We start from the raw sequence: 23,893 nt of genomic DNA on the forward strand, positions 1-23,893 counted from the left end.
GCTGATAACTGGCAATTTACCTGTATTTTAGCTGTTTCTTTTTCTAAAGGAAACAAAAAGCAGACCTGAGGCCAAAGGAGGGGCCATTCCTGCCTGCTTTCTGGATTCTGTGGTTAGTCCCTTTAAATTCTGTGAAACAGCATTCTGAAATAAGAAGAGCTCCTCCATATGGTGGCTTAAAATAGTTTAAATTGTGGTATTGCTAGAAAAAGCCAGAAAATTCCATGCTAAAGTTAGGCCATAGTGGTTGTTTTCTTCTCTGCATCCTCCTCCACCTACTTTTTTTATTTGTGTCAACCTGTGATATAAATTTTCAGGATGTCACAACTGACATATATATGAGGAAAAACTACCTTAAGGTGGCACAAAGTGGACATATCTCTTTGAGGATCGTATTTCCATTGTTTTCAGGACTGCTTAAGCTTTTAGCTTTGAATTTTGACTTTATTTTTAACGTAGATGGTGATTCCAATCTTTTTCTTTCTTTCTTTTCTCTTTTTTTTTTTTTTTTTTTTTTTAATCTCAGCAGCAATTAAAAGAGTCTGATCCTATCTGTAGGGACAAATGATGCACTGTCAACATTTTGCTCCCTTCTGATAATGCACACGAAACTGGTTTGCGTGTTTGAAGATTACATTTTACTCTCACATGGTTTTCATTATCTGAGAGCCCCGAGGAGAGGCCTGGACTAAATCAGGGAAGGAATGGAGAAACCACACAATGCAATGAAACTGGTGCTGAGGCATAGTTGGGATAGTTGTGGGACAGGGGCTGCTGACGACAGAAGCAGGGCGCTGCCTGAGTGCCAGCAGCAGCCAGAAGTGGAGCATTCTCAAAACACAAAACAAAGCTTGATGTTGAATTAAAACTGCAGCTCGGGCTTGCAGCAATTCCCCAGTTCTGCTGGGATGATGACTGGAAATTGCTGAAGTTTGAGGCAGATGAATCTTGCTTGCTCTGTGCTGGGAGGCAGCCCTCTGAAATGAGACCTGGTGTGGCTGAAGCTGCGTGAGCTTGAGCTGGTTTTGGCGAGAAGACGTCTAAAAGGTGAGATCTTGGCCTTTCTGGAGTTGGTAGCAGAGCTTCCATTGCCTGTGCTGGAATTTGTGTTTCATTAATTATGCAGAAATGGTAGTACCTGCCCCCAAAGGGTTGTGACTGTGCAGATGTGTGAGCAGTGTTAGGTAGGTATACACTGCTGCATAACAGTGTAAGTAATTGAGTGCTGTGATGTCTTCATGTAGAAATATTCTCAATAAAAACAGCTGGTTTTCCTATTAGACTGGTATATTGAGAATAAATCGTCCTGTCACTTTTAAAATTTTAGGGAGGAACTTGAAATCACAAAGCATTCTTTTCAAAATGCTCAAAAGCCACTACACATTTCTATTTATACTGGGCTTTGTAAGTGTTTATTCTTTTTTTCCTTTGTAATATAAAGCCTAAATTATGTTGGTGAAGATTATAGGAACTTCCCTGTGAAGAAATGGATACTTTTTAATGAGGGGAACAGTAATTCAAAGGTCAAGTAAGGTCTTGTCAGTTTTTTCCTTTGAGATGTAATTTAGAGGGGATCTTCCCATGTTGATGTCTTGACTTATTTATCTCCAGCCAGGCCAAGCAACTTGCTGCCTTTTGTTCAGGCCTGCCAGGCTTCCCCATGCCTGGTCCCAGTGACACGAGTGTTTGAGGGGCAGGATTAGGGGCAGTCTAATCCTTGCTCAGGTGGACTCAGTTTGGCTGGGAGAGTTGTTAAAACCGGGACCGGTCTGTTGCTGTAGCACGATGATCTAATACAATGGGTATGCATCTTATTTGCCCCCCTCCGGGTGACATTGTTCTTGTTTTTCGTTAAAAGAAGGAAGTTTTTCTTGTTTGCCCGGTGACTCTGCCCTTCTGGAATGAAGATGAGTAATGCTGGCAGCACTCCATGCACCTGCTCGGTGCCACCCTCCGGGATCACCTGAGCCACGGGCAGCTCATGGAGGCAGGCAGGGCCGGGAGGGTTGAATGGGAGCTGGGGAGGTGTTTATGGTTGGAGTCTGGAAGCTCCTCCTGGTTAGGAGCAGGTGCTAAAGCCCTCTCACAACGCTGGGACTTGTTGAGTGCTGCCTTGCAGGTCTGGGTGTTGGCGCCAGACGTTGGGAACCTTTATTCTCCAGGACTAGCCTGGTGTGTATTCTCTCCCTTCTCCTCCTCCTCCTTGGGTAGGACTGGAAAAAAGCAAAGAGCATTCAGTGGTAACCTCCACTGTTCATTAAATAATTTGGGACCTTGCCTCTGAGTCCCTGATGCTCCCAGCCACTCCAAAGTGAGCCTTTGTGCAGAACAGCCATGGTTCCAACTACACAGGTTGAGTAATTCTGCAGGATCAGGGATCAGCCTGCTGGGCTTTGCGTGGGCCACGGAGCTGCAGAGGGTTTCCATTACCCACGGGTGACTCAGCATGGGAGTATTGCCCAGGGACCTCACAGCTGGTCCTTTCCACGCCTTCCCCTTCTCTATTACAGAGTGCAGGTCTGTCTGAAGAAAGCCCGGAACCTAAAAACCAGCTGAAAACTTCATCTACCTGCTAGCATCCCATCCCCTGCTGCCAGCCAGGATGGGCAGTATCACAAGCATATCCTTTAAGAAACCACAAAATTGCTTTACAGAATTTGCTGCTGGAGTGTGAAGTCTGTCACTGGATTGTTTCAGGTGTGAGTGACTCAAAACTTAGGAGTAAAACTGAAAGTGCTTAACTGTAGTGCAGCCCTGATGAGGTGGTGAACCTGTTCCCATCCCACCTGATGTGTAAGCTAATTAGCTCCTTGGCTAAGCAGTAATTCTGGGCAAGTATGCACAGGCTGTCCTCACAGGGACTCTTACATTCCTCTTCGTTTCACAAGCTAAAGAAAGATGCTTCTCTTCGCTTGTGAGGTTATTATTGCTCCATGCAGGCTAATTGAGCTATAGCATTAGAGCCACTCATCAAACAGTGGTGAGTCGCTCACTTGTCTAAGCTTGTTTATTTTTATAATGCTGGAAAATATTTGCATGCTGTACAGAAATGTGCTGCTTTGGTTCCCTACAGCCTGGCAAGTATTATCATTTTAAATTCTTCATTAATCTTCCTTCCTCACGAGGGACTGGCAAGGTTCCTGTGCATAATTACATGATGTTTAAGTCAGAAGCCTCAGCTACTGGGTTTTTACACAATGCCCTGCAAACATGAGGCTTTTCTTCCTTAAATAGTACCTACACTACCCCCATTTTGTGCCCGTTCTTGATCTCAGCATGGTGAAACATTATTTGCAATTCCTGTGTTAGTTCTACCAGTTCTAGGTTCTGATGTTTTCTCAAGAGCTTTTCCCTCAAATTACCAGGAGTAATTTCAGACCTGAGTTTAGAATGAGGTGTAAGATGATAGAGCTGCAGTGCTTGGGAGCAAATTGCAAAATTGATTCAGCCTGGGAAATCTCACCGTGGTTGCTTGGATGAGATTTGATCTAGACCTGAATTTTCCACTGGAAAAGGTGTCTCTAGGCCTTGGCGCTATGGAGAGTGCACCATCCAATCCATACAGTCTGGCAGAGTTGTTGGCAATCTGATTTCAGCCCTATCAATCATAATAGATGTAGGCTAAACCCCCAAATATGTCTGTTTAAAGTATCTGCAGAACCTTCCCAATTTCCTTCCAGCTCTATCATAACAACTTTTCCAGTGCATCTCACTAATTTCCATCTTTGGCACAGTGAAAACCGAAATTGCTGGAAGAGCCTGACAAAAAAATGGAGTTTGGTGTCTAAATAAATAACACATGGGCTTCAGCACCAATTGTACTGTTCATTTTTGTGTTTTGTTAATAGAAAAGTTAACTCACTGGTTCTGCCAGCAGTTTCCAGCCTGCTCAGAAAGCAGATTCCAGGAATGCTGCCACCCAAGTTAGTTGCACAAGATTTTCTTTGTTAATTAAAAATAATGGGATAAAACTGGAAAAAATAGGCTACCAGTTGGTATTTAAAGAAAGCGGATTTGTTGGTTAGAATATCTTCATGTCGTATCTCAGCCCACCCTTTGCTTTGGGTTTCCAGGTTGATTTCTAGTTTACACCCACACTAAAATTAGTAGTATTCAGTTCCAGCAAAAGTTTTCAGTGTGCACTGTGCCCTCTCTCCATCAGCTCAGCAGAATGATCTGGTAGAGCTGAGGAGTGAAGCTCTGTGTGTGAAATGGTTCCTGGAGCATTTGAAGGAGTTAAACATGCACAGATTGGATTTGTCTGTTGAAAAAGAATCTTTAGGGCAGAGAGGCAGAATCTCAAGCTGGATTGTATCTTTGTATTAAAAAAATAAACAATCCCCCCCCCCCCCACCTCCTTAGATTTTTCCAGTTGAGACAAAAGAAATCTTTGGGTGGAAAGGCAGCATCATATTGCATAATAAAAGCCTTTTTATACTCTAATAAAAAGGGTTGCTCAGGGCAGCTTGGTTTAAAAAAAAATTGTAAAAAGAAGAGTCAGTGATGATTCTGGTGTGAGGAGGATGAGGAATCCTTAACTTCTGTTGTGCAACACTGGGAAAAGAGGCTAGAAATTGCTCTAGTTATCTGCTATCTTTAATGCCTGGTTTAAAGGTTCTTTACTGCATATTTGCTGGCAGCTGTTTTCAATATATCCCTCTCGAGCTAAGTCACCAGTTAAGAATTTGACATTAGCTGCTTTTTTCAACCACCATCTTGAAGTACCACACCACACAACACTGCCTTGTTCTCTCCTTAGATATTGTTCATGTGCCTTGAAATTGCTGTTGACACCTCAAGTATTTAACTTGCAGATCTGAGATAGTTTTTGTTGGGTGTGGATTTGTGCCGTAATAAGTCAGAGACAGAAGTATCCACGTCTGCATTCCTTCACTACATCTGTTCACTTTATTTTTTGCAACATTCCAGGAAATTAAGTTAAATTATACGTATCAATGAATATTTTTAGTTTCACTAGTTCTGTTTTCATTGCCTTTCCTTAAAGTATGAACACACTGAGTGCACAAACATGTTCCACATCTTTTGCATTGCTTGCCTTTTTCTTTAGGACACCTTCAGTAACTGCTTCTTGTAACGTGCCTAAATACACATTGTTCTGTATTCTCCTGCTTCCCCTCTCAATGGTTAAAGTTTCTTTACTGCTTCATATTCTGAAGGAAAGAAGTAACGTAATTAAAGAGTGTTTTGGGAATTAGAGCTGTGCTCTGCAATGTATTTCTGGCATAAACTCTTGTCAGTGTCCTTTTCTTTCCCTGACTTTTCCAGTCTGTAAAATAAAGCTAATATTCACAAACTGATCATTCTCACAGTCATTTCTGAGGCACAGTGTGTTGAAGTTTATCAAGCATTTCACAGTGTCACCATCCAGCAGAGGATTTCTGCTGACACAGTTTGAAATACTCAGCACCACTGGCAAAGGAGCCATAAGCACAGGGCATCCTCATCTGTGCTGCAGCTTTCATTCTGAGCAAAAAATAAAACAATGGAGTTAAAGAATTAGCAGGTTTTAATCACTGTTTCACTTGGAGGCACAGATGGGACGAAGCATTACTTGGCAACATTTAATCTTGGAGCAGAAATGGTCATGATTAAAGCAGCAGCTGGAGTAGATTGCTAGGGACACGGGGGTTCATTCATCCTAAAGGGATCAAAATTGTTGGGCTCTGGGAGAAAACAAGAAGCTACAAAAGGAAAATCTGAAATATGGGCCAAGGTTTATTATTTTGAGGGTCTCATCTACTGATTAAAATGATGTTTTCAATGCTTTCCTCAGAATTATTTTGGGAGCGAGGAGAGTATCAAGTGATCTGGCCTGCTGAAGAGGAGCCTGAAGCCATCTCTGAGTGGAGATCTTGGGTTTGCAGGAGGAAGGCTGAGTGTGTCCCCCCATGTGGCAGAACTGCTCCTCCTTACCAGGGAACTCCAAGTGAAGGACAAAGGTATGTGCCACTTCAAACAGCATTTCAAAGGTGTCACATTCCAGGTCAGCTAACAGGGCCTGAATTCCTGCCGTGGTGGGCAGCCTGGAATGAGGTGGATTTTAACTTTCTCTTCATTAAGATTTGCAGAAGGCTTTTGTGTGCCCAGTGGGAGTCCTTGTGTTGCAGGGTTTGGCTGGTCTGAGGGAGCAAATGGGGAGGTTGTGGAGATGCAGCACAAAGCAGACCCTTCAGGCCTCCTGGTTCCGCCACAGAACAAACTGTTGGGAACAAGTTACCTTCTGCTAAGGGACAATGTAATACAGAAAAAAGGTGACAAAAGAAAATGCTGGAACACCAGCACGTGTTCTGCTGTCAGGGCAGAGCCGCAGCTTGGCCAGCGAGTGAGGCTTACTCTCTATTCTGAGCTGTTCTAGCTCAAAAGTAGCTCTGCTTTCAGTTACATGTCTCAAAGGTATCATTAATTTTTGATATTTCAACTCAGGCAAGGCCAATGGGCCTCAGTTTCCATGACACACTCCTGACTCCACTGGGAGACTGAGCAAAATGCAATTGCTGTTGGTCACTGCCTTAATCTGTGCTTAGGATGTGCCTGACTGGCTCTTTGTGTTTCTCTCATTGGGACGCAGTGTTTTTTCCTGCCACTCAGAGGTCTTTTTTCTGTTCCTTAGATCAGACAACTCTTTTTCCTCCCCTTGCATTTGCATGCATTCCGCTGAGGATATTTAGATGTGTGAGGATTTGGTTGCCTTTGTATAGCAGGAAGTTCCTGAGTCCTCACTTGCACCGTGCCTGGGGTTTTCTGCAGCAGGGAGAAGAGGTGCTGATCTCATTCTGAGCATTTCATAACTCTGAAAACCTGCTGGCTAACTAGGTATTCATTAATTGCTTTTTCCAAGCCGAGAGATTTCTTTACTTCTTTTGAACCATATGCTATCTCAATAGGCCTCTTTTTTGTTTTTTTTTTTTTCTTTCCCTTAAAACTGACACGTTGCTGATTTCACACTTCGATCCTTGTCTGCCTACAACTATGGGAAGTGTATTTCACTGTTGGTAACTCCAAGTACAAAGCAAACAGGTTTCAGGCATTTTTACCATCATCCTGTGAATTCCACGTCTCCCTTTTGCCCGAGATGCTGTCTGAGGTATTTGGCACGCATCCCTACGGCTTGCAGTGGATTGATTTGCCTATAAACTTTCAAGTCACCTTTCATCACCTTTCTGAGGCTTTGCCCCCCGGGCATGCACGTCCTTCTTAGGTCTCCATGGGCCTTGATGACCCCCATTGTTATGGGAACCTTTGGTAATCTAACCTGCTTTTTTTCTGTATTTCAAGCCGTTGCTCCGAATATCTCTCCCTCAATCCACTCAGGCGCTAATAACCGTGTCTCCTTTCCTTAGGTCAAGGGCAGCTTTTACATTCCACCCAAAAGGCACCACAGTTTGAGATGAGGAATTCAGAAGAGCAAGCAGCTACGACAGTTTTACAGCGCCTGCTGCAGGAGCAGCTCCGATACGGGAACCCAAATGACAACCGCAACCTTCTCGCCTTACACCAGCAAGCCACAGGCAATGCCCCCCCTTTCAGCAGCACCGGCAGCCCGGCCTCTCAGAACGAAGGGCTGAGCTCCCAGGACCACCAGCTCGTGACTCATGCTGCCCGCCAGGAGCCCCAGGGCCAGGAGATACAGGTGGACAACAGCATCATGGAGAAGCAGCTCTCGCCGCGGCTGCAGAACAGCGAGGACCTCCCCACCTACGAGGAGGCCAAGGTGCAGTCGCAGTATTTCCGGGGCCAGCCGCACGCCAGCGTCGGGGCCGCCTTCTACGTCACGGGCGTCACCAACCAGAAGATGAGGACTGAAGGGCGGCCCACGGTGCAGCGGGTGAGCCCGGGGAAGGTGCACCAGGACGAAGGACTGAAGGACCTCAAGCAAGGCCACGTGCGCTCCCTGAGCGAGAGGCTGATGCAGCTGTCCCTGGCCACCAGCGGGGTCAAGGCCCACGCGCCCGTCACGAGCGCGCCGCTGTCCCCGCTGTCCCCGCTCTCTCCCCAGCAGTCCAGCGACCCTTACAAAAATTCTGGCTCCAATGAGTTCTACAAGAACTCGGTGCAGCCCCCTTCCCAGCCCAGCATGAAAGGAATGGAGCAGCGGGGGCCTCCCCCAGAGTACCCTTACAAAAACGTGTCCACCCCGTCTATGAACTGCAAAGCTCAGGACTCGGGGCATTTCTATAGTGACCATCGCATGAGCCAGCAGGGAAGATCTGATGGGCCTATGATGAGGTATCAGCATCCCCCTGAGTATGGCTCAGTCAGGTAAGAGAGACCTTAAAACAAGCCCTGTGACAGCCACGTAGGGAATGATGACATAAAACTCAGTCCATCACCTTCACTCATGAGGCAGGTTTTCCTTCAGCAAAGACCCCATTTTCGTTGTGTGAGATGACATGTTGTGCTCAGCTGCAGACTGTCTGGAAAGACTGTTACCTGCTTCAGTAGCTGACTAGAGAGGCCTGATGCTTTTTTACACACACCAAAAAAAAAAAGATCCAAAACAAGCCAACTTGATTTTATGGTATGGGGAAGTTCAATGCTGAGGCTCCAGAGCCTCACAAAAGCTTTGCTACAAAAGCCAAAGTTATGGTCTGATTCATTGTAGAAACTTGCAGTTACTTATTGCAAGACTTAAGTTGTTCTTTAATTACATCTGCCAGACAAAAGATTTTTCTTAAAACTGCATCACATAGAAGAGGAGAAAGTGAATGAAAGCAATAATGGTGCAGGTAGCAAAAATCACCGCTGAGCATCCTGTAGAGTTTTTAGAATTTTATTTTTAGTGGCCTGAAGTGTAGGAGAGGAAAATGAAATACGCTTTGTGCCTCATCCCAGGCTTGCTTGTTCAGTTTTTGCTCATTTTTCTTGTATAATTTGAAATCTCAGCCTGTTCTGGTTCCCTCTAGATAAGGAGCTGGATTTGGCTTGAGCCAAACACTGATGTTCGTGTGGGAAGATGAAGTTTTATTAAGGTGGGCTAAAACCCCAGCTTCACTTTACCTGCTCCCATACCATCTCATCTCTGCCTGACACCAGGTAGTATCTGGTGTAATGATTTTGGCCTCATTTTGAAGCTAAAAGGGTAATTCAGAGGAGCAACAGGAAGATGTAAATGGAGAGGTCTCTGTGAATCTGTGTTTGCACATTTTGAGGGGAGCATGAAGAAACCAGTCCGTAGTTTTGGGAGCAGAGTCTGAGCTTTAGGGAGTTTAAATCTGCTCAGAACCTTCCTAGCCCTATGAGGAGCTATTTTCAGAGTTTGTCCACCATTGTTTGTGATCTGAAATGACTTCAGCAGCATACAAGCCTGATGAAAAGGCCCTTTGATCTGGCTAAATAAATAATAAAGAGGCCAGGAAAAGGGGAAGTAAAGGGTTTAGGGGGGGTAATGATTGTAGAAGCTCGTTGCAAATGTTTTTGCAAATTCAAAGGCCTCAAACCTCTGTGCACACGGGACGGGGAAACAGCTCCTCAGTGGTTCTGCTGCATCAGAAATACTCCTTATATTATATGCAGTGAGATGTAGCCTGCTTGCTGTTCAAGGGAGAGGTATTTGAAAACACGCCAACAGTCAGCTCCTCTAGACAGGGTGATTTTTGTCTGTATTGGATGGATCCTGGCTGCTTTGAAAGAACATGGTGGGGGGAAGGAGGGGGAGGAGAAAGGTTCAGCTGGCAAGGTTTCCAGTAGGGGAAGCAACTGAAATTTGTCTTCAAAGCACTGGGAATCTAATGAGGTTACTTTTTAACCTAAATAGCTGCACAGAGGAGAGGTTTCCTTTGCAGGCAAATGCTGGAGCAGTAGAACAATTGCAAGACTAATCCATAAATTACAGAGCAGCGTAGCAAAGGAAGGGAGCGAGTCCTCTATTCCCCTCCCTCTCCCACATGCTGTAAGGGAAACTGTCATTTAGACAAGAAACCTTCTGTGTTGCTAAAGGTGCAGCTGGGTGATGGTGTGGGGATTTTAAAGGCAAACAGCTCCGGGGAGAGCTTTTGCCTCGCACCAGGAGCGTCCTTGCAGTCTCCAGTTCTCCTGCACCGCGGCTCGGCCTTTATCGGGATTCTTTTGGATTGGTAAATGTGTGCATTTTTTGAATTGTGCGTCAAGGAAACAAAGCCCCTTCTCTCTGCTCCCGAAGCCACACCCTTTTCTGCGGGTTTTTCCCCTCATTGTTCGGGGGAATTTGAGGGTGACCTAATGATGCGGTTAAATAAAACTCGTTGAGCAAGATAAACATTGGGGAATTCACAGCATTCTCATGCTTCACCCTCCCCAGTCTGGGAAAGGAATGGGCTGTGTGGTAAGTTTAAACCAGTCTGCAAACAGTTTGCCTCACCTGCTCCTGGGCGGTGTAAGTTTGGGAACAGTGTATGTTGGTAATGATGTTGGTTTAATGTAAATACCGGGCATGCCGGAGGCATCTCTGCTGTTATTTGGAAATTTTAAAGAAAGTTTAGAGGAGGGCCGGCCACATGTGAAGCTCCAGAGTCGGGTTCAGTCCCTAATACTTCAGCTGCACTTTAGCATTGGTAGTGAAAACAACTCTCCAGTCTAAGAGCAGAGCATAGGTGTCTTGGGCTCCGTGTCCTGGGGCTGCAAGGGCTCTTGTGGCAGCACAGCGAAGGCTGGAGCAGGTTTGGGTGCAGAGGAAGCCCCTGCCTGATGCACTTTTGGGTGCAGAAAAAGCCCCTGCCTGATGCAGGTTAGGACACAGATGAAGCTCCTGTCTGATGCATTTTTAGATAGAGAGAAAGCTCCTGTCTGATGCAGGTTTGGGTGCAGAGGAAGCCCCTGCCTGATGCAGGTTAGGACACAGATGAAGCTCCTGTCTGATGCAGGTTTGGGTGCAGAGGAAGCTCCTGTCTGATGCATTTTTAGGTGCAGAGGAAGCTCCTGTCTGATGCATTTTTAGGTGCAGAGGAAGCTCCTGTCTGATGCATTTCTGGGTGCAGAGGAAGCTCCTGTCTGATGCAGGTTTGGGTGCAGAGGAAGCTCCTGTCTGATGCATTTTTAGGTGCAGAGGAAGCTCCTGTCTGATGCATTTCTGGGTGCAGAGGAAGCTCCTGTCTGATGCATTTCTAAGTGCAGAGGAAGCTCCTGTCTGATGCATTTTTAGGTGCAGAGGAAGCCCCTTGTCTCTCTGATTCAAGCGCCATCCTCTGTCTGGAGCCCAAGTGACTGAGCTCCTGCTGAGGTGATTAATCCCATCGACTTCACAGAAAGTTTTTGAGAGGGAGGTCTGCAGAATTTGTCCCATAATTAGTAAATCACTGTGCACTGTGTTCCCCTGAGCAGCATCAAAGTTGGGGCTAATCAGGTGTGACTGGGCAGCAGAACAGAAATTCCTGGGTTTGATTTCGGCTGTGTAATGGAGTGGAGCCTGCTCCCTCCCGCGGGCAGCATTTCCTGGTTTGTGCAGGAGGGGAACTGGAGCTTCTTGAACATGAAACAGGCAGGAGAAGCTGGGAAGGCATTAGAAAAAACCTTAACGAGCCAGAAACCTTTCCTGGTCCCTTCATTCTTCTGCCTTCCCCACTGTGCTGCTGTGCCACAGACCTTGTGTGTGACCCTCTGTCCTGGCAGCCTGAGCACCCCGTGGCTGCAGAGCTGCCCTCGCTCCCTGTCTCTGCCCTCCTGCCCCAAAAGCTGAGCTGACCCTGGTGCTTGCAAAGCCATAAATCCAGGTTTGTACTTGGCCTCTGTGGAGTTCCTCTGCTCCATGCCAGAGAGCAGAAATTCCTGCGTGGTGCACAGAGAAGTGGCCCTTACAAGTTATGCTTTCAAACCCAAACACTTCTGGGGATAATTGCTCTGAGTTTTGTTTTCCTCCTGTATTTGATTTATTCAGGTCTCTGTGACACTGAGGCAAATGGAAGGAGATTGTGTAATTTTGTTGTATATTTGTTTTGAGAGTCTACATTTTTTTCTGAAGTGGTTGGTTCAGATAAAATTGTGATTACTATTGCGGGGTTACCTGAGGACTCATTCTCTCATGGAGGGAATTTTCTGCAATCATTTTATCAGCAATACTGTTAAGTGACACCAGTAATCATTTTTACCTTTACATTTTGCAGTGTAGCATAAAAATCTTGAAAAATCCAAATCGTGTTCATTTTCCTTACTGACTTTCTCAACCCAAATTGCTTTACCAGAGAAATAAATTCCTCATTTCTCTTGTTAATATAAAGAAATCTCAGAGCCAGGTATTTTTTACCCACAAAATGTATGTAAGTATTTTATAAAACAAAATTGTAAATAGTGGGAATGCCAAAGAGTTCTTTGAATGTGGATGTAAAAGTTTGCATGCAAGATATTAAAATGTCTGGTGTCACTGTGAGGTTACTAGGATTTTTAAATATCATTTTTTAAAGATGATTTTTTAATATAGTTTTTTAGGATGTATTAACCCAGCTGTGCTGTCTCATTCTGCTAGGAATATAAATGCATTTGTGACATTTTGGAAGCCCTAATGCTGTTGGTAATGCCACAGAACTAGAGCCTCCAAGCTCTCATGTTCTAGCTTGAGCCCACAAGATTGGTATAATTTCAAGATTGAGAGGCTTTGGATGTGAGTGCCAAGATGCTGGACTTCTTGGAAATGTATCCTGTTTAGAAATACTCAGCCATGATTTCCTAGAGTTGTTCTTTACAATAGGTTTAAAAAAAAGGATCATTACAAGGCATGTCAGTTCCACTGGCCCTTCAGAATTAAAGTGCTGCTGTTGTGTTTCTTTGACCATTATTTTGTTCATCTCCTTGGTGCTTAGGATGGCAAGGTGCTGCCACTGGGTCTCTGTTGACAGAATAACAAGATGGTTTTAGTCAAATAGCTCAAATTGTTAACATTGGCGTCTAAATCATCCTCATGAGGCTTTTAAGATTAACTCACTGACACCAGTCTCCCTGAGTAGCTGCTCCAGGTTGTTTTCAGACTGGAAAAGAGTGTTTTGTAGGTTGAAAATTGGTTTTTTGCACCCATGAGGCAGACCAGCAATGTACTTCTTTTTGATCTAACTCTGTAGGTCATCACAGATGAAGTGTCACAGCAAGGTTATTCCCTAATTGATTGCAACATCAAAGCAGAGCTGTGGTGATAGGTAAAGAATAAACTCAAGGAGATGAGTGGTTTGTGAGGATGCAAAGTTTTAACTCTGCACACAGCTGGGTGAGCTAAGAAAGCAGTGGGAACCACCTGAGACAAACCAGGTGACCTTGAGCATGGCCTGTGATGGTTTTGCCTTATTCTTCATGATGAGAAGTGGCAAATGAAGTTAATGAAATCAGTGCAACAATAAGTAGAGCTGCCCCCCTGGGAGGAGAAGAACCAAATTGCTGCTAGTAAACGGAACATTCCTGAGGAAATTAATTGCACATCACTCTTCTGCATGACCCCTGGAATCCTCATGCTGCAAATGATCATTTCTGGGGAAATACAGCTCCTGAAATGATGCTGCTGGCAGAGACCACAGTCACCTGAATGTGAGAAGGAGAGAAACAGTAGCTAGAGCAGTGATTCTTTGTTTTTTCTTAGTTAACAAAGGCTAGATTTGTTTCCCTATTAAGGAATTTGAGCGGGAGCTTGGAGGTTTCTCTGCAGGGAAGCAGGGCAATGAGACATGAAGGGCATGATGCTGAAATAGTGAACCCTGTGCTGGGCTCAGAGCTGCTGAACTCCCTGCACTGCTGCCAGATGTGAGTAATGCCCAGATGTGAGTGGTGGGTATGAGGAGTGATTCCTTCTTTCTTGTAGAGCAGGAAGGATGGTGCTGAGTGTTTGCACTTCGTCTCAGAAGCATTTTATGTAACCCTTGCTTCAGCAAGCTCAGCTCAGCTTCCTGCTCACTGTTGTCAGTTCCTCCAAGGCTCCTGGTGCTGTGGGAATGCTGAGAGCTGCCTTGTCCATCCTCTGCAGGGCAGGAGTCCCTCCTGGGAGCACAGGCAGCCAGGGGGGTATTCTGTAGCAGCTCTGGCCAGGTGGAACAACAGTGTGTGCTTTTCCAGCTGCAGGGCTGAAGTGCATCCCAAAGGGTGGGAATTTTGTCAGAGCAGCAGGAGTGTTTCAGGACACGCTGAGCTGCCAGGCTGGCTCTGCTCTGGCCTGAGCTCCGTGCTCAAGAAGAGACTGGCTGCAGCATGGAGAGGGAGGGACTTCAACTGTTAGAATAAAGAACATCCAGAGGAGTTAAAGGTTGAATGTTTTTGGAGGAGAAAGCAAATCCTGCCTCCTGAGGTCATCCAAGCATGATAAATCCACACAGTCTTCTCAGGGAGATTTCTTACTTGGCTAATGCAGCAGGAGTTGAGCTGGGGATCTCCAGAGCCTGGGAAATGTGAGAGGATGTAGCTTGGATTTAGTTCTGTGGTGGACTCAGGCATGTTATAGATTGTGAGATGTGTCTCTGATAGCCTGCAGAGGTTATTGTTAGGAGCAGTAAACACACCTACTGCCTAGGACAGGGCAGGTTGGAATGAAATGCTGCTTCTGATTCCTAGGCTGGTTTTCATATCCTTTATTTGTCTCATTTAACCAGGCTGCAGTTTATTGACTGATAGTTCAGAAAGCTCAGATCAGTGATGGTGGAGCACTAGCATCAAGCTTAGCCAATGCTTTCAACTCTCTATCCTGGCTTGCAGAAGAAAATTAATTGTTTTCTCGATGACAGATGGCACATTTAAGGCCAGAAGAAAAGAGCCTGTTCCTAGCAGTCATTAGTTGAGCAGTTTTATCCATGAAGTGTGGAGAAAAGTTACAAAAATAATTTTGGCCAGTAGTTGTTGATGCACTTTCTCTTAGTACTTCTGTAAAAAAATAGTTTCTAGGAAACACCTTCGTGCCGTTAGAATAAATTTTCTGCTAAAGATTTGATTTTGAAATGCTTTTTAAAAACAGACTTCTAAAATGGAAGAAAGCCTCACTTGAGTCTTTTGTATGGGAAGACCTGTGCACAGGAGCTATACACCTTGTCCCTGGTTTATGCACCTTCCTCCCTCTGCATGACTGTGATGGAGCCTGTGCTCTCTGTTTTCCAGGCAGAACCCAGATGTGCAGCTGCAGTTACAACAGAGACCACCTCACCACCACAGCCCAACTTCTTCCTTGACATCCCTGGGATCTTTGACTTTGCTCCAGTCTCCACCACCCTCTAGGCTGTCCCCTTCCCAGCACCAGCAACCTCTGACTCCCAGCCAGGCAGATCCTGGCATTCTGCCACGGACCCAGCAGCCTTTCTTGTCCAACCCAGTCCATCAGGGAGATCTGTACCGACTATGCCAGCCCTTCCTGGGCCCGCAGCAGCAGCAAGGCGACTCCTACTCCATGATGCCCCGGGCCCAGCAGATCCCTTCCCCCTACCAGCAGATGCAAGTAGATCCTTTTGCCATCGTGTCCAGGGCCCAGCAAATGGTGGAAATCCTGTCCGAGGAGAACCGGTCCCTACGGCAGGAGCTGGATGGGTGCTATGAGAAAGTGGCCCGGCTGCAGAAGGTGGGTGGTTGTGCAATTCAGGCATTCTCCTGTCTCTGGTCTAGTCCCTAATTGAATCATTTAACCTGTGAGTGTTGGATTCCTTTGCTGAAGGGACTGATGATGTACTTTAGAGTCTTTCGTATGCAGATTGATTAGTCTGTGTCCTGTGCCTTTGGGCATCAGCTTAACTTTGGCAGAAGATGGAATCAAAGCTTCAGTTTTCTGCTAATAGTTCACTGACCATGCTCAAAAGCACATCCTCCTCAGCTGTTGAAGAGGCTGTCTGCTTGGCTAAGTTAAGGCTTGTCCAGGATAGCAGCAGGTTTCATTTTCCCAAAAAGACTTCAGAGCTGCAGGAAGGGCCTGTTTGGGGTGGCACTCAAGGAGGCACAGGGGACATGGCTACAAAACTGGTTGGCACCACAGTGTGCAGGCCAAGTAGTGCTGCTATGGCTACACTAAAGACATTTGGACTGCAGGACTGGGACTAACACCCCTTTTGTCTCTCAACACCACACAATTTCCATAATGTCTTGATTTGGACCCAGTTATTTGTCACATATGGCTTTATGGAACAAGCAGAATAAACGATGCTAAGACATTTAAAAGGAAATACCCCAGTGAGACCCATCATTAATGTGCATGTGGAGGTATTTTCATGCTGCCTCACAGAAATAACTTCTTGATGACCAGTGGTTTAAAGCTGGGCAGCAGGTCAGCTTTGCTTTTGCCTTGCAGCTGTGGAAAGGCTGATGCTACTTAGCAATTTAGGACTTTGTGGGCCTTGCTGTGCTCTTTGCACTGAGCTGTGTTTGGGGCCAGAAAAATGTGTGGCTGTTTGTCCTTGAGTTCAGGTGACCAGTGTGGCTTTTCACACATTATTCCCCATGTTACCTCTTACCAGGGACATATGTTCGTTTGGCTGTGTTTTTTTGGAATGTTTCTGGCCAGGAAATACTTGAGAGAATTGTTTGACAGCTTCCTGATAATGACAGAAGGATACAAATGCACTTCCCTCCACCTCCCTGTTGATCACTTGCTGTAGACAGTGCTGATGGGCTTTGCTGTGGTCTGGATCCCCACTTCCATAGCAAATCATGCCCAGCAAGGAGAGTTAGGAGAGAATCTCCTGCTCTGGATGATCAGAGAAGCTTTACACCGAAGGATAAAGCATATTTTATTGCAAAATTATTCAGCCACTGGTATTTTTTCTATATAGGGATTCATCATGGACCTGAGACTTTCTTTTCCTTAGTGTATAAGTGTAGGTTTCCCTCAATAAAGAACACCTGAGACAAAGTAATCTCCTGTCTGAGACAATGAAATTTGTTAGTGGAAAATAAAGTGCTTGTTTTCTTGTTTTCACTTCCACTGCAGCTGGAGACAGAAATTCAGCAAGTTTCAGAGGCCTACAAAAACCTGGAGAAATCATCCTCTAAGCGGGATGCCCTGGAAAAAGCCATGAGAAACAAACTGGAAGGAGAAATTCGTAGGCTTCATGATTTCAACAGGGATCTACGAGGTAAATGAAGTAAAACTTCTGTTCTTCAGTGCTGGGGGTTTTTATTGTTATGCTTGCTTGGCAGGACAGAGTTTTGCTGCAGAATTCAGTGTCTGACACGACTGGAATATGACAGGATACTCAGGTGCATTCAGTAGTCAGAGATTTTAGGCACTTGCTGGAGGAATGGAAAAGACAGGTTTAGGAGAGGGCTGTAGTCTTTCATTTCCAGCCTGTTTCTCATTGACAAGAAACATGTGATAAGCCAAATACCATAAACCAGATGCAAGCCTGGAATTCTCTCATGTCTTATATCCTAGAGACAATTTGTACAATTTGTTCAGTTTACACAAATGGAAAGAGGTTTTGCTGACTGCCTAATCCCACACCAGGCACGTTCGCTTTATTTCCTGTCCAGTGACCCTTTTTGCACTGACATACACACTGCAGAGTGTCTGTTCTTCCTGAAGGTCTTGTCATTCCTTATCAATGTAGCATCTGGTTTTTTGGATCTCCCTTCCTTTTCCAGAGTGAGATGTTATTGGTATCTGGTTCTTGCTAAGAGGCTGAGGCAGCCCCACGGCTGGCAGCAGAGTGGTGTTGAGTGGTATTTGACCTCACTGGGGGGAAAAGTTTAAGCATTAGTTTGGAAGGTGGAAATCATCTGCAATTTGAGATTTTTGAAGGTGTACAAACACCTGTTTAAACTGTAAGTTTAATTTTTTTTTAAGAGAGCCTTCTGATTGTCCTGCATGCTCTCACTGCCTCATGTCTTTTACTAAGACTCCCAGAAATTGTTTTGCATCCAGGGAGTAAAGCCATGCATTTCCCAGTAGTGTACACAAAGGCCTGCATTAAATAATATTATTCATAATAAAACGAAGCATAAACATTTCATTCTAATTTTCACAGACTGATACAAGCTTCTAGCAGCTTGGAGCAGCAGAGCTGTTAAGCTGTTTTTAGGGTTTTACACTATTCCCTCAAGTCAGGTAATTGGACAACAGTAATTTAATCTCCTGTTAAGATTTAGAGGAGAGTTATAAGAGATCTTTTAATTGCATGGTGGGATTTATTTGTGTGGAAAAAATAAAGGTATAAATTGAAAAAATAAAGTGCTGTGTTATAGATGTTTAAAATAATTTATTTGGAACTTTAACCTGTTTTGTCTCATTGAGTGTATTTCCTCAAGGACATAATTAAAAACATTTCAAAAGTGAGTGCCAACTTCTGATCGGCTGTAGAAGTAGCAGATCCATTCACCCAACATCAGGAATGCTCTGAGCAGATGTAATTTAATGCTTGAAAGTTGTTAATTATTTCTTTTGCTTTTATTGAATTGTTTTGCAGAACGCATGGAGACAGCCAACAAGCAGCTGGCAGAGAAGGAGTTTGAGGGGTCTGAAGACAATCGGAAGACCATCTCCCAGCTCTTTGCACAAAGTGAGTTTCACAGCCATTGTGGGTCAGTGCAAAGCTCCAGTCACCTGGGATGGAGGACAGTGCAGCAGGTTAATGATCAGCACAGAAATCAGGGCAGTGGCAGCCCAAAGCTGGCAGTGGAGAGAGGAGGGATTCAAGAATTCCTTTTCTGTCAGTATCTAAAGTCCATCTGATGGGATTTATTAGAGATATTGGAGCATAGGTAATTTTCAGATAAACCGTAAAATTAGTGTTTACCCCATAATTTACATATTTTATCCATTTATTTTATTCCTTGAAAGCTTTGAAATGAAACCTTCCCCAGGCCAACAGGAGTCCTGGCATGAGTTAAACCAGTAGGAGAGGAGCCTGCTACGTCTCCTATCTCCTTCCTCTTTAATTTGCCACTGCCCTATCCTGTTGAGCAAAAGTAAAGGGGATGGACACTCCTGCAGTCTGCTGGGCTGGGTGAGGGTCAGGAATTCTGTCCACAGCAGTGGATTTATCACAAGGCAAGCCAAAATGACGGGTGTGAAATGCTGCTTTTCCTTTGTTCTGAAATGTCTTGAGGCTGACGGCGTTGGGCCAACTTTTCTCTCATCTCACAGTGTGCTCCACCCTTCTGACAATGCTCACTTTTCTCCAATTGTTATATAAAAAGGTAGTGCAATAAAATTGCAAAACAGAGTTTTTCTGTGGTGTAATAGACACTGCAGCTACCCTGACAGATTCTGGTGTCCCTCTCTTGTGTCATCTTTAGCTTATTCCTTGTGGTTTGCCTTGCAAGCAAATGGCTGTCAGGGAGTGAATTCCAAACCCCTGGTGGTACTGGGAAGTCTGGGACTTTAGCCTCTCCTTCTGCTGGTGGACACTGAGGTTCATAGGTGCACCCTATGAAATTGGGGAGGTCAAAGCTGGGGGGCCCCTCCTTTTGGATGAACATGGAGGCCACAGTCCTGCATTTCATCAGTCCCAGCATTTCTAGGGGTGCTTCAGGCACTTGTCAAGTGAAGCAGTTCTCATTTGGAGAAAAGTGTGCAACAAAACCTCCAAAAGCCTCTCTGCAAGCATTTCCAGATTAACAAACAGCCTGGTAGCACTTACTGATACCTGCTGGCACAATGCCACCCTGTCTCAATGCAGCTCAGTCTCTGCAGTACAGTGTAATGTGTTCACACACTGGCAGCAACTCATTCCTGGGTGGAGGAGAAATGCTGGGAAAAGATGGGTAAAAAAACCCCATCATGTGATGACATTTGTCCTTATGTCCTGGGCTGGCTCTGGGTTTGCTCTGCAGAGCTCTGGATGCTGTTGGTGGACAGGTTTGTTTTGCAACCTGTGTGTGGGCTGTGTTGATTCCCTGGCAGGAGGGAATCTTTAGCTACTCTGTGTTGCTAAAGCTTTGCTCCTGGCTCTTTGCTGGCAGAAGAAAGGGAGTAATTGTGGTCCTGTAAATATAGTTATGCACATGCTTGCACAAATGGGCCTGTGTACTCCATATGCAGTCTGTCCTAACACCCAGCACCTCGTTCCTGTTTTTCAAGCCTTCCACTCCTTGTCCTCATTCCTTTGTCGTGGGATATTGGTTTCTGGAATGCAGTTTCTCTGGTGTCATCAGTGCTGGGTGTAGATCACTCCAGGGAGTATTCTGTGGTTGTGTATGCAGCAAGTGGGTTAATGTTATCTTTGGAACTTTGGTTGGCTTGAGCTGGGAATGGCAACATACACAGAGGACATCAGCTCTGTGTTGTGGCTTTGCCTTACACCCTTTGTGATAATTTCTCCAGTCTCCAATTATTTTTATCCTATCTATTTTTTTTATGAAGGCAGTGCCCTGTTCCTGCAACACTCAGCATTGCTGCTCCAGCTCTTCCTGGAGAGCAGCAGAAAAGGATGAGCTGCTGTGTTTGGGGTGGCAGGTCTGCTCTGAGAAGGGACAGAACAGATGTATGTGCCTCACTTCTGGCCCGGGGGTCATTTTTACAGGCAGTAGAGGAAGACTGAGGAGTTCTTACTGCTGATTTGTTTTCTGACTCCTCTGAAGATATTGCTGGGGGTTCCTCTGAGAAAGGACAGAACCCCGTCCCAGTTTGAGGGGGGTCAGTGTGGAAAAAAGGACCACAAGTTTTTCAGGAACACCAGTCTGCTATCTCTCTCCCCAGCCCGAGATATTAAAATTACTCTGTTTGTTTTCCACTGCTGAAAGCTCAGAGGTGAGGAGGTGCCAAGTTTCACTAACCATCTGCATAATCACAGCAAATTACCTGAGTAACTGTACTGAGTGATGCACCTTCTGTTCCTTCTCACTATCTTTGTGGCACATTGTTGCTTGAAGGTACCATACTTGTTTTTCAGGATTACAGGTCCTTCTCTTCCTTGAAAGCCATGTCCTTTTCTTTTCCCTCTTAGCACTAGGTTTGCATTCTCTTTCTTGTAAGAAGTCTTGCAATCTTCCCTTCACCTGAAAACTGGGCAGAGACAAGTGCTGTGCATTGGTAACTATCACTTTTTTATCCATAGACAAGGAAACACAGAGGGAAAAAGAGAAACTGGAAATAGAGCTGGCTGCTGCCCGTTCCACCAACGAGGACCAGCGGAGACACATCGAGATCCGAGACCAGGCCTTGAACAACGCTCAGGCCAAGGTGGTGAAACTGGAGGAGGAGGTAAGAATGCTGAGAAAGAGGAATCAGGGTAACTTGTGTTCCAGCAAAAGTGGCTGTGGGAATGAGTTTGTCTTGTGGAAGCTATAAGGAAATCTGCTTTCTTCAAAGCTGTTTCTGTCGGCTTAGCTTTGTGTTGACTAGCTAAACAGATAAGCCACAAATCTCTATTTCCTTGGACATGCTTTTGTCTAAGCAGCCATATTTTGTTTTCTTTTTGTTTCAACTTGTAAAAGTGGGCTGGAAGTGGAATCTCAGCCCTGGAAACCTGCTGAACTTGGCAGAAATTCAGATCTGGATGGACTTTCAAGTAATATCAGATGAATGTGGCTTGTCCCTTTGCCAGGTGTGGGGACAGTGCAAATCACCGTGTGTGCCCAGCATTTGTAATAAGCTGGGCATGACCTTAGTTGTTTTCTCTCCCTTTCCTCCCAAGAGGGGATAATGCATTTGAGCTGCTCAGCTGGGCAGCTTTCACAGCAGTTTCTTTTGTAGCCTTGTCCCTGCCACTCATGGCTTTCACCTTTGTGCCCTTCTGCGTCACGGTGTCCGTCCTTTCCTCCTGCCTTCTGCTCTCCTCTCAAAGGCCCCATTTCCCACTCCAGCCTCTGCTTCCTTTACTCCTACTCTTCCTCCATGGAGAGTCTCAGGAGGAAATATCCTGACCAAGCACACTTCCTCACTGCAGATTTGTTCTCCAACCCTGCCATCTCCCTGGCTACCGGCACTCAGCGTCACCCTCAGCTGGGCACTGTGCCTATGTCCACCTGAATTTTGCTGCTTTCAGAGACATTCCTCACACCCTCCCCTTGTCTGCTTTTAGTTCTCTCTCCCTTCAGAATCCCATTGTGCCAACAGAGGAGGAATGATCAAATACTAAGTGAATATCCTCCTCTCCAGGTACAGTGTAGCTCATTTCTGAGTTTTAGCCTGCTCTTCTCTGAGCTCTAGATTTGCCTCAATAGCCCTCCCCTGAACCTTCCTGTGTCTCTCCCTGCTGTCCTTAATTTTTGCCCTTCCTTTAATCTCTTCATGGAAGCCTTCCCTCAGTCCCTCTGGATCTCCCCTGGACCTGCTCTGCTCATTCAGGGTGTTCTTGTGGGTTTACCTGCTGTCATGAGCTCTTTTAGCCTGGCGTGGCTGACTTGCACTCACTCAGGGGAGGGGGTGATTTACATCCAACATGGCTCTCTTTGGCTCTCAAACTGTTCTCTCATTGATTCTGCAATGTATTGGAGCTCATTGGCTTTCATTCAAATTTCAGTCTGATGGGTCACTAACTCCAAGTATGTAACATCCTTGTAACTCCAAGTATGTAACTCCATGTATGTATGTATGTAACATGTATGTAACATGTATGTAACTCCAAGTAACATCCTTGTGGTTTCCCTGGAAAATGCTTGGAGTCAATGTGGATGAGGTGCTCTGATCAGCTGGGCCAGCACACACAACACTTGGCCGGGCTGAACCTCTGTGTAGGCACTCTTTGGCTCCTTCACAGTAAAGTTGAAGCCTTGAGGGATAATAATAATAATTGTGTGTTTTATTTTCAAAAGACTACAGACTGCTCTTGTTTCACTAGAAGAATTGGGTTCAGTGCTGTGGCAAAGTATTTCTGCCTAGGTGGAATAGTGAAATAGGTGGGTCACTCTGGGCTAAATTGCATGATAGCTTAAAAAGCACACATAGGCTGATCCAGAGTGAAGTGATCTGCATGAGGGCTTGTGGTCACATGCATCCAACCTTTGCTCGAATCCCAGGGTGTGCAGGAAGTGCCACCCTTCCTGCTGTAGATAAATATGGAAGCGTCTCAGTGAGGGAGCAGGAATTAACTCTGCTTTTTCCTAGAGGTGAGAGAGAATAAGGGGAAACAAATGGTAAAGAGTCACTTCTGCAGGTTTCCCAAATCACTTTTTAATGAAATACTTAGGATTACAACGCATTTGTTGCCTCATTAGTGGTGAACTGTGGAAAGTTCTCCAATCCCCAGGCTGTTTGGTTACTCTGAAAGGCAGCCAAGGAGCTGCTCAGAGCTCAGGGCACCTTTAGAAGGGGCTGGGAACACCATTCTCAGTTAGTGGCATTCAGTGGCCAAGAGATATGAACAATTAGTGGATTATTTCTTTATTCTGGCCAGGTTAATCTGAGTGACTAGTCCCTGTAAGTGTCAGGAATTTCCAAACTGGTCCTGCAGCAGAGGGTGGAGTTTCTTAGGCTCAGGTTTGGCAGCTCCTCTGGCTCAGGGCCTGAGGGGGGGATGCATATTTCAGTTGTTGCCTCCTGTAATGTAAGTTTTCACCTTTTCTTTTTACCCTTTCCATTTTGACTTCCTATTAAGCAGAGTAACCTTGCCTTGTGTGCACCAGGTCCTTTATAAATGAATATTTCCATTCTAGGGAGAGCTATAAGCCATATGTGGCTGTAACCAAATTTTAATGTTGCACTGGAATTGGAGCTTTAGATTCTTTTCAAAACCCTTGGCTTGAATTGCCAGTCTGGACAAAATCTGTGAAATGTAGACACTTGTCTACACCTGTGGAGCTTTGAGGGGTTTTATATATTCTGGATTTTAGCATCCAAGTTACAGTAAAAGGAGAGATAATGGGATGTTAAATGTGATGGAGAAAGGAGTGATCTTGGAGATACTGAAGTACAGTGTGAAGCAGTTGGATGCAAAAGTAGACATTCACAGAATGCTTCTCCTGTTAGCAGGGGTGAATTTGGCTCTTCAAATTTAGAACAAGATGCCATTAAAGTTTTTGATAGTGTGGGGTTTATTTCTGCAAAGTGCAAAATAGGGTGAGTGATCATAAATATTTA

At 45.2% G+C, this 23,893-nt stretch overlaps 1 protein-coding gene across 3 annotated transcripts in view; it reads left to right on the forward strand.

Moving 5' to 3' along the window:
• The window catches only part of AMOT (angiomotin), a 61,102-nt gene that overhangs the window by 19,254 nt on the left and 17,955 nt on the right, over positions 1-23,893 (forward strand). For 2 of the 3 annotated variants that reach the window (XM_038164775.1, XM_038164774.1), the window contains exons 2-7: positions 5,795-5,960; positions 7,362-8,280; positions 15,052-15,505; positions 16,865-17,009; positions 18,339-18,431; positions 20,931-21,076. In XM_038164775.1, coding sequence (XP_038020703.1) covers positions 7,409-8,280; positions 15,052-15,505; positions 16,865-17,009; positions 18,339-18,431; positions 20,931-21,076 — 1,710 coding nt within the window. In that variant the 5' untranslated portion in view covers positions 5,795-5,960; positions 7,362-7,408. Of the gene's footprint in view, positions 1-538; positions 1,048-5,794; positions 5,961-7,361; positions 8,281-15,051; positions 15,506-16,864; positions 17,010-18,338; positions 18,432-20,930; positions 21,077-23,893 lie in introns of those variants that run through there. The other variant, XM_038164776.1, reaches the window with a different exon arrangement.

The sequence above is a fragment of the Motacilla alba genome, chromosome 4A (genome assembly GCF_015832195.1).
Source record: "Motacilla alba alba isolate MOTALB_02 chromosome 4A, Motacilla_alba_V1.0_pri, whole genome shotgun sequence".
Classification (NCBI taxonomy): Eukaryota; Metazoa; Chordata; class Aves; order Passeriformes; family Motacillidae; genus Motacilla; species Motacilla alba.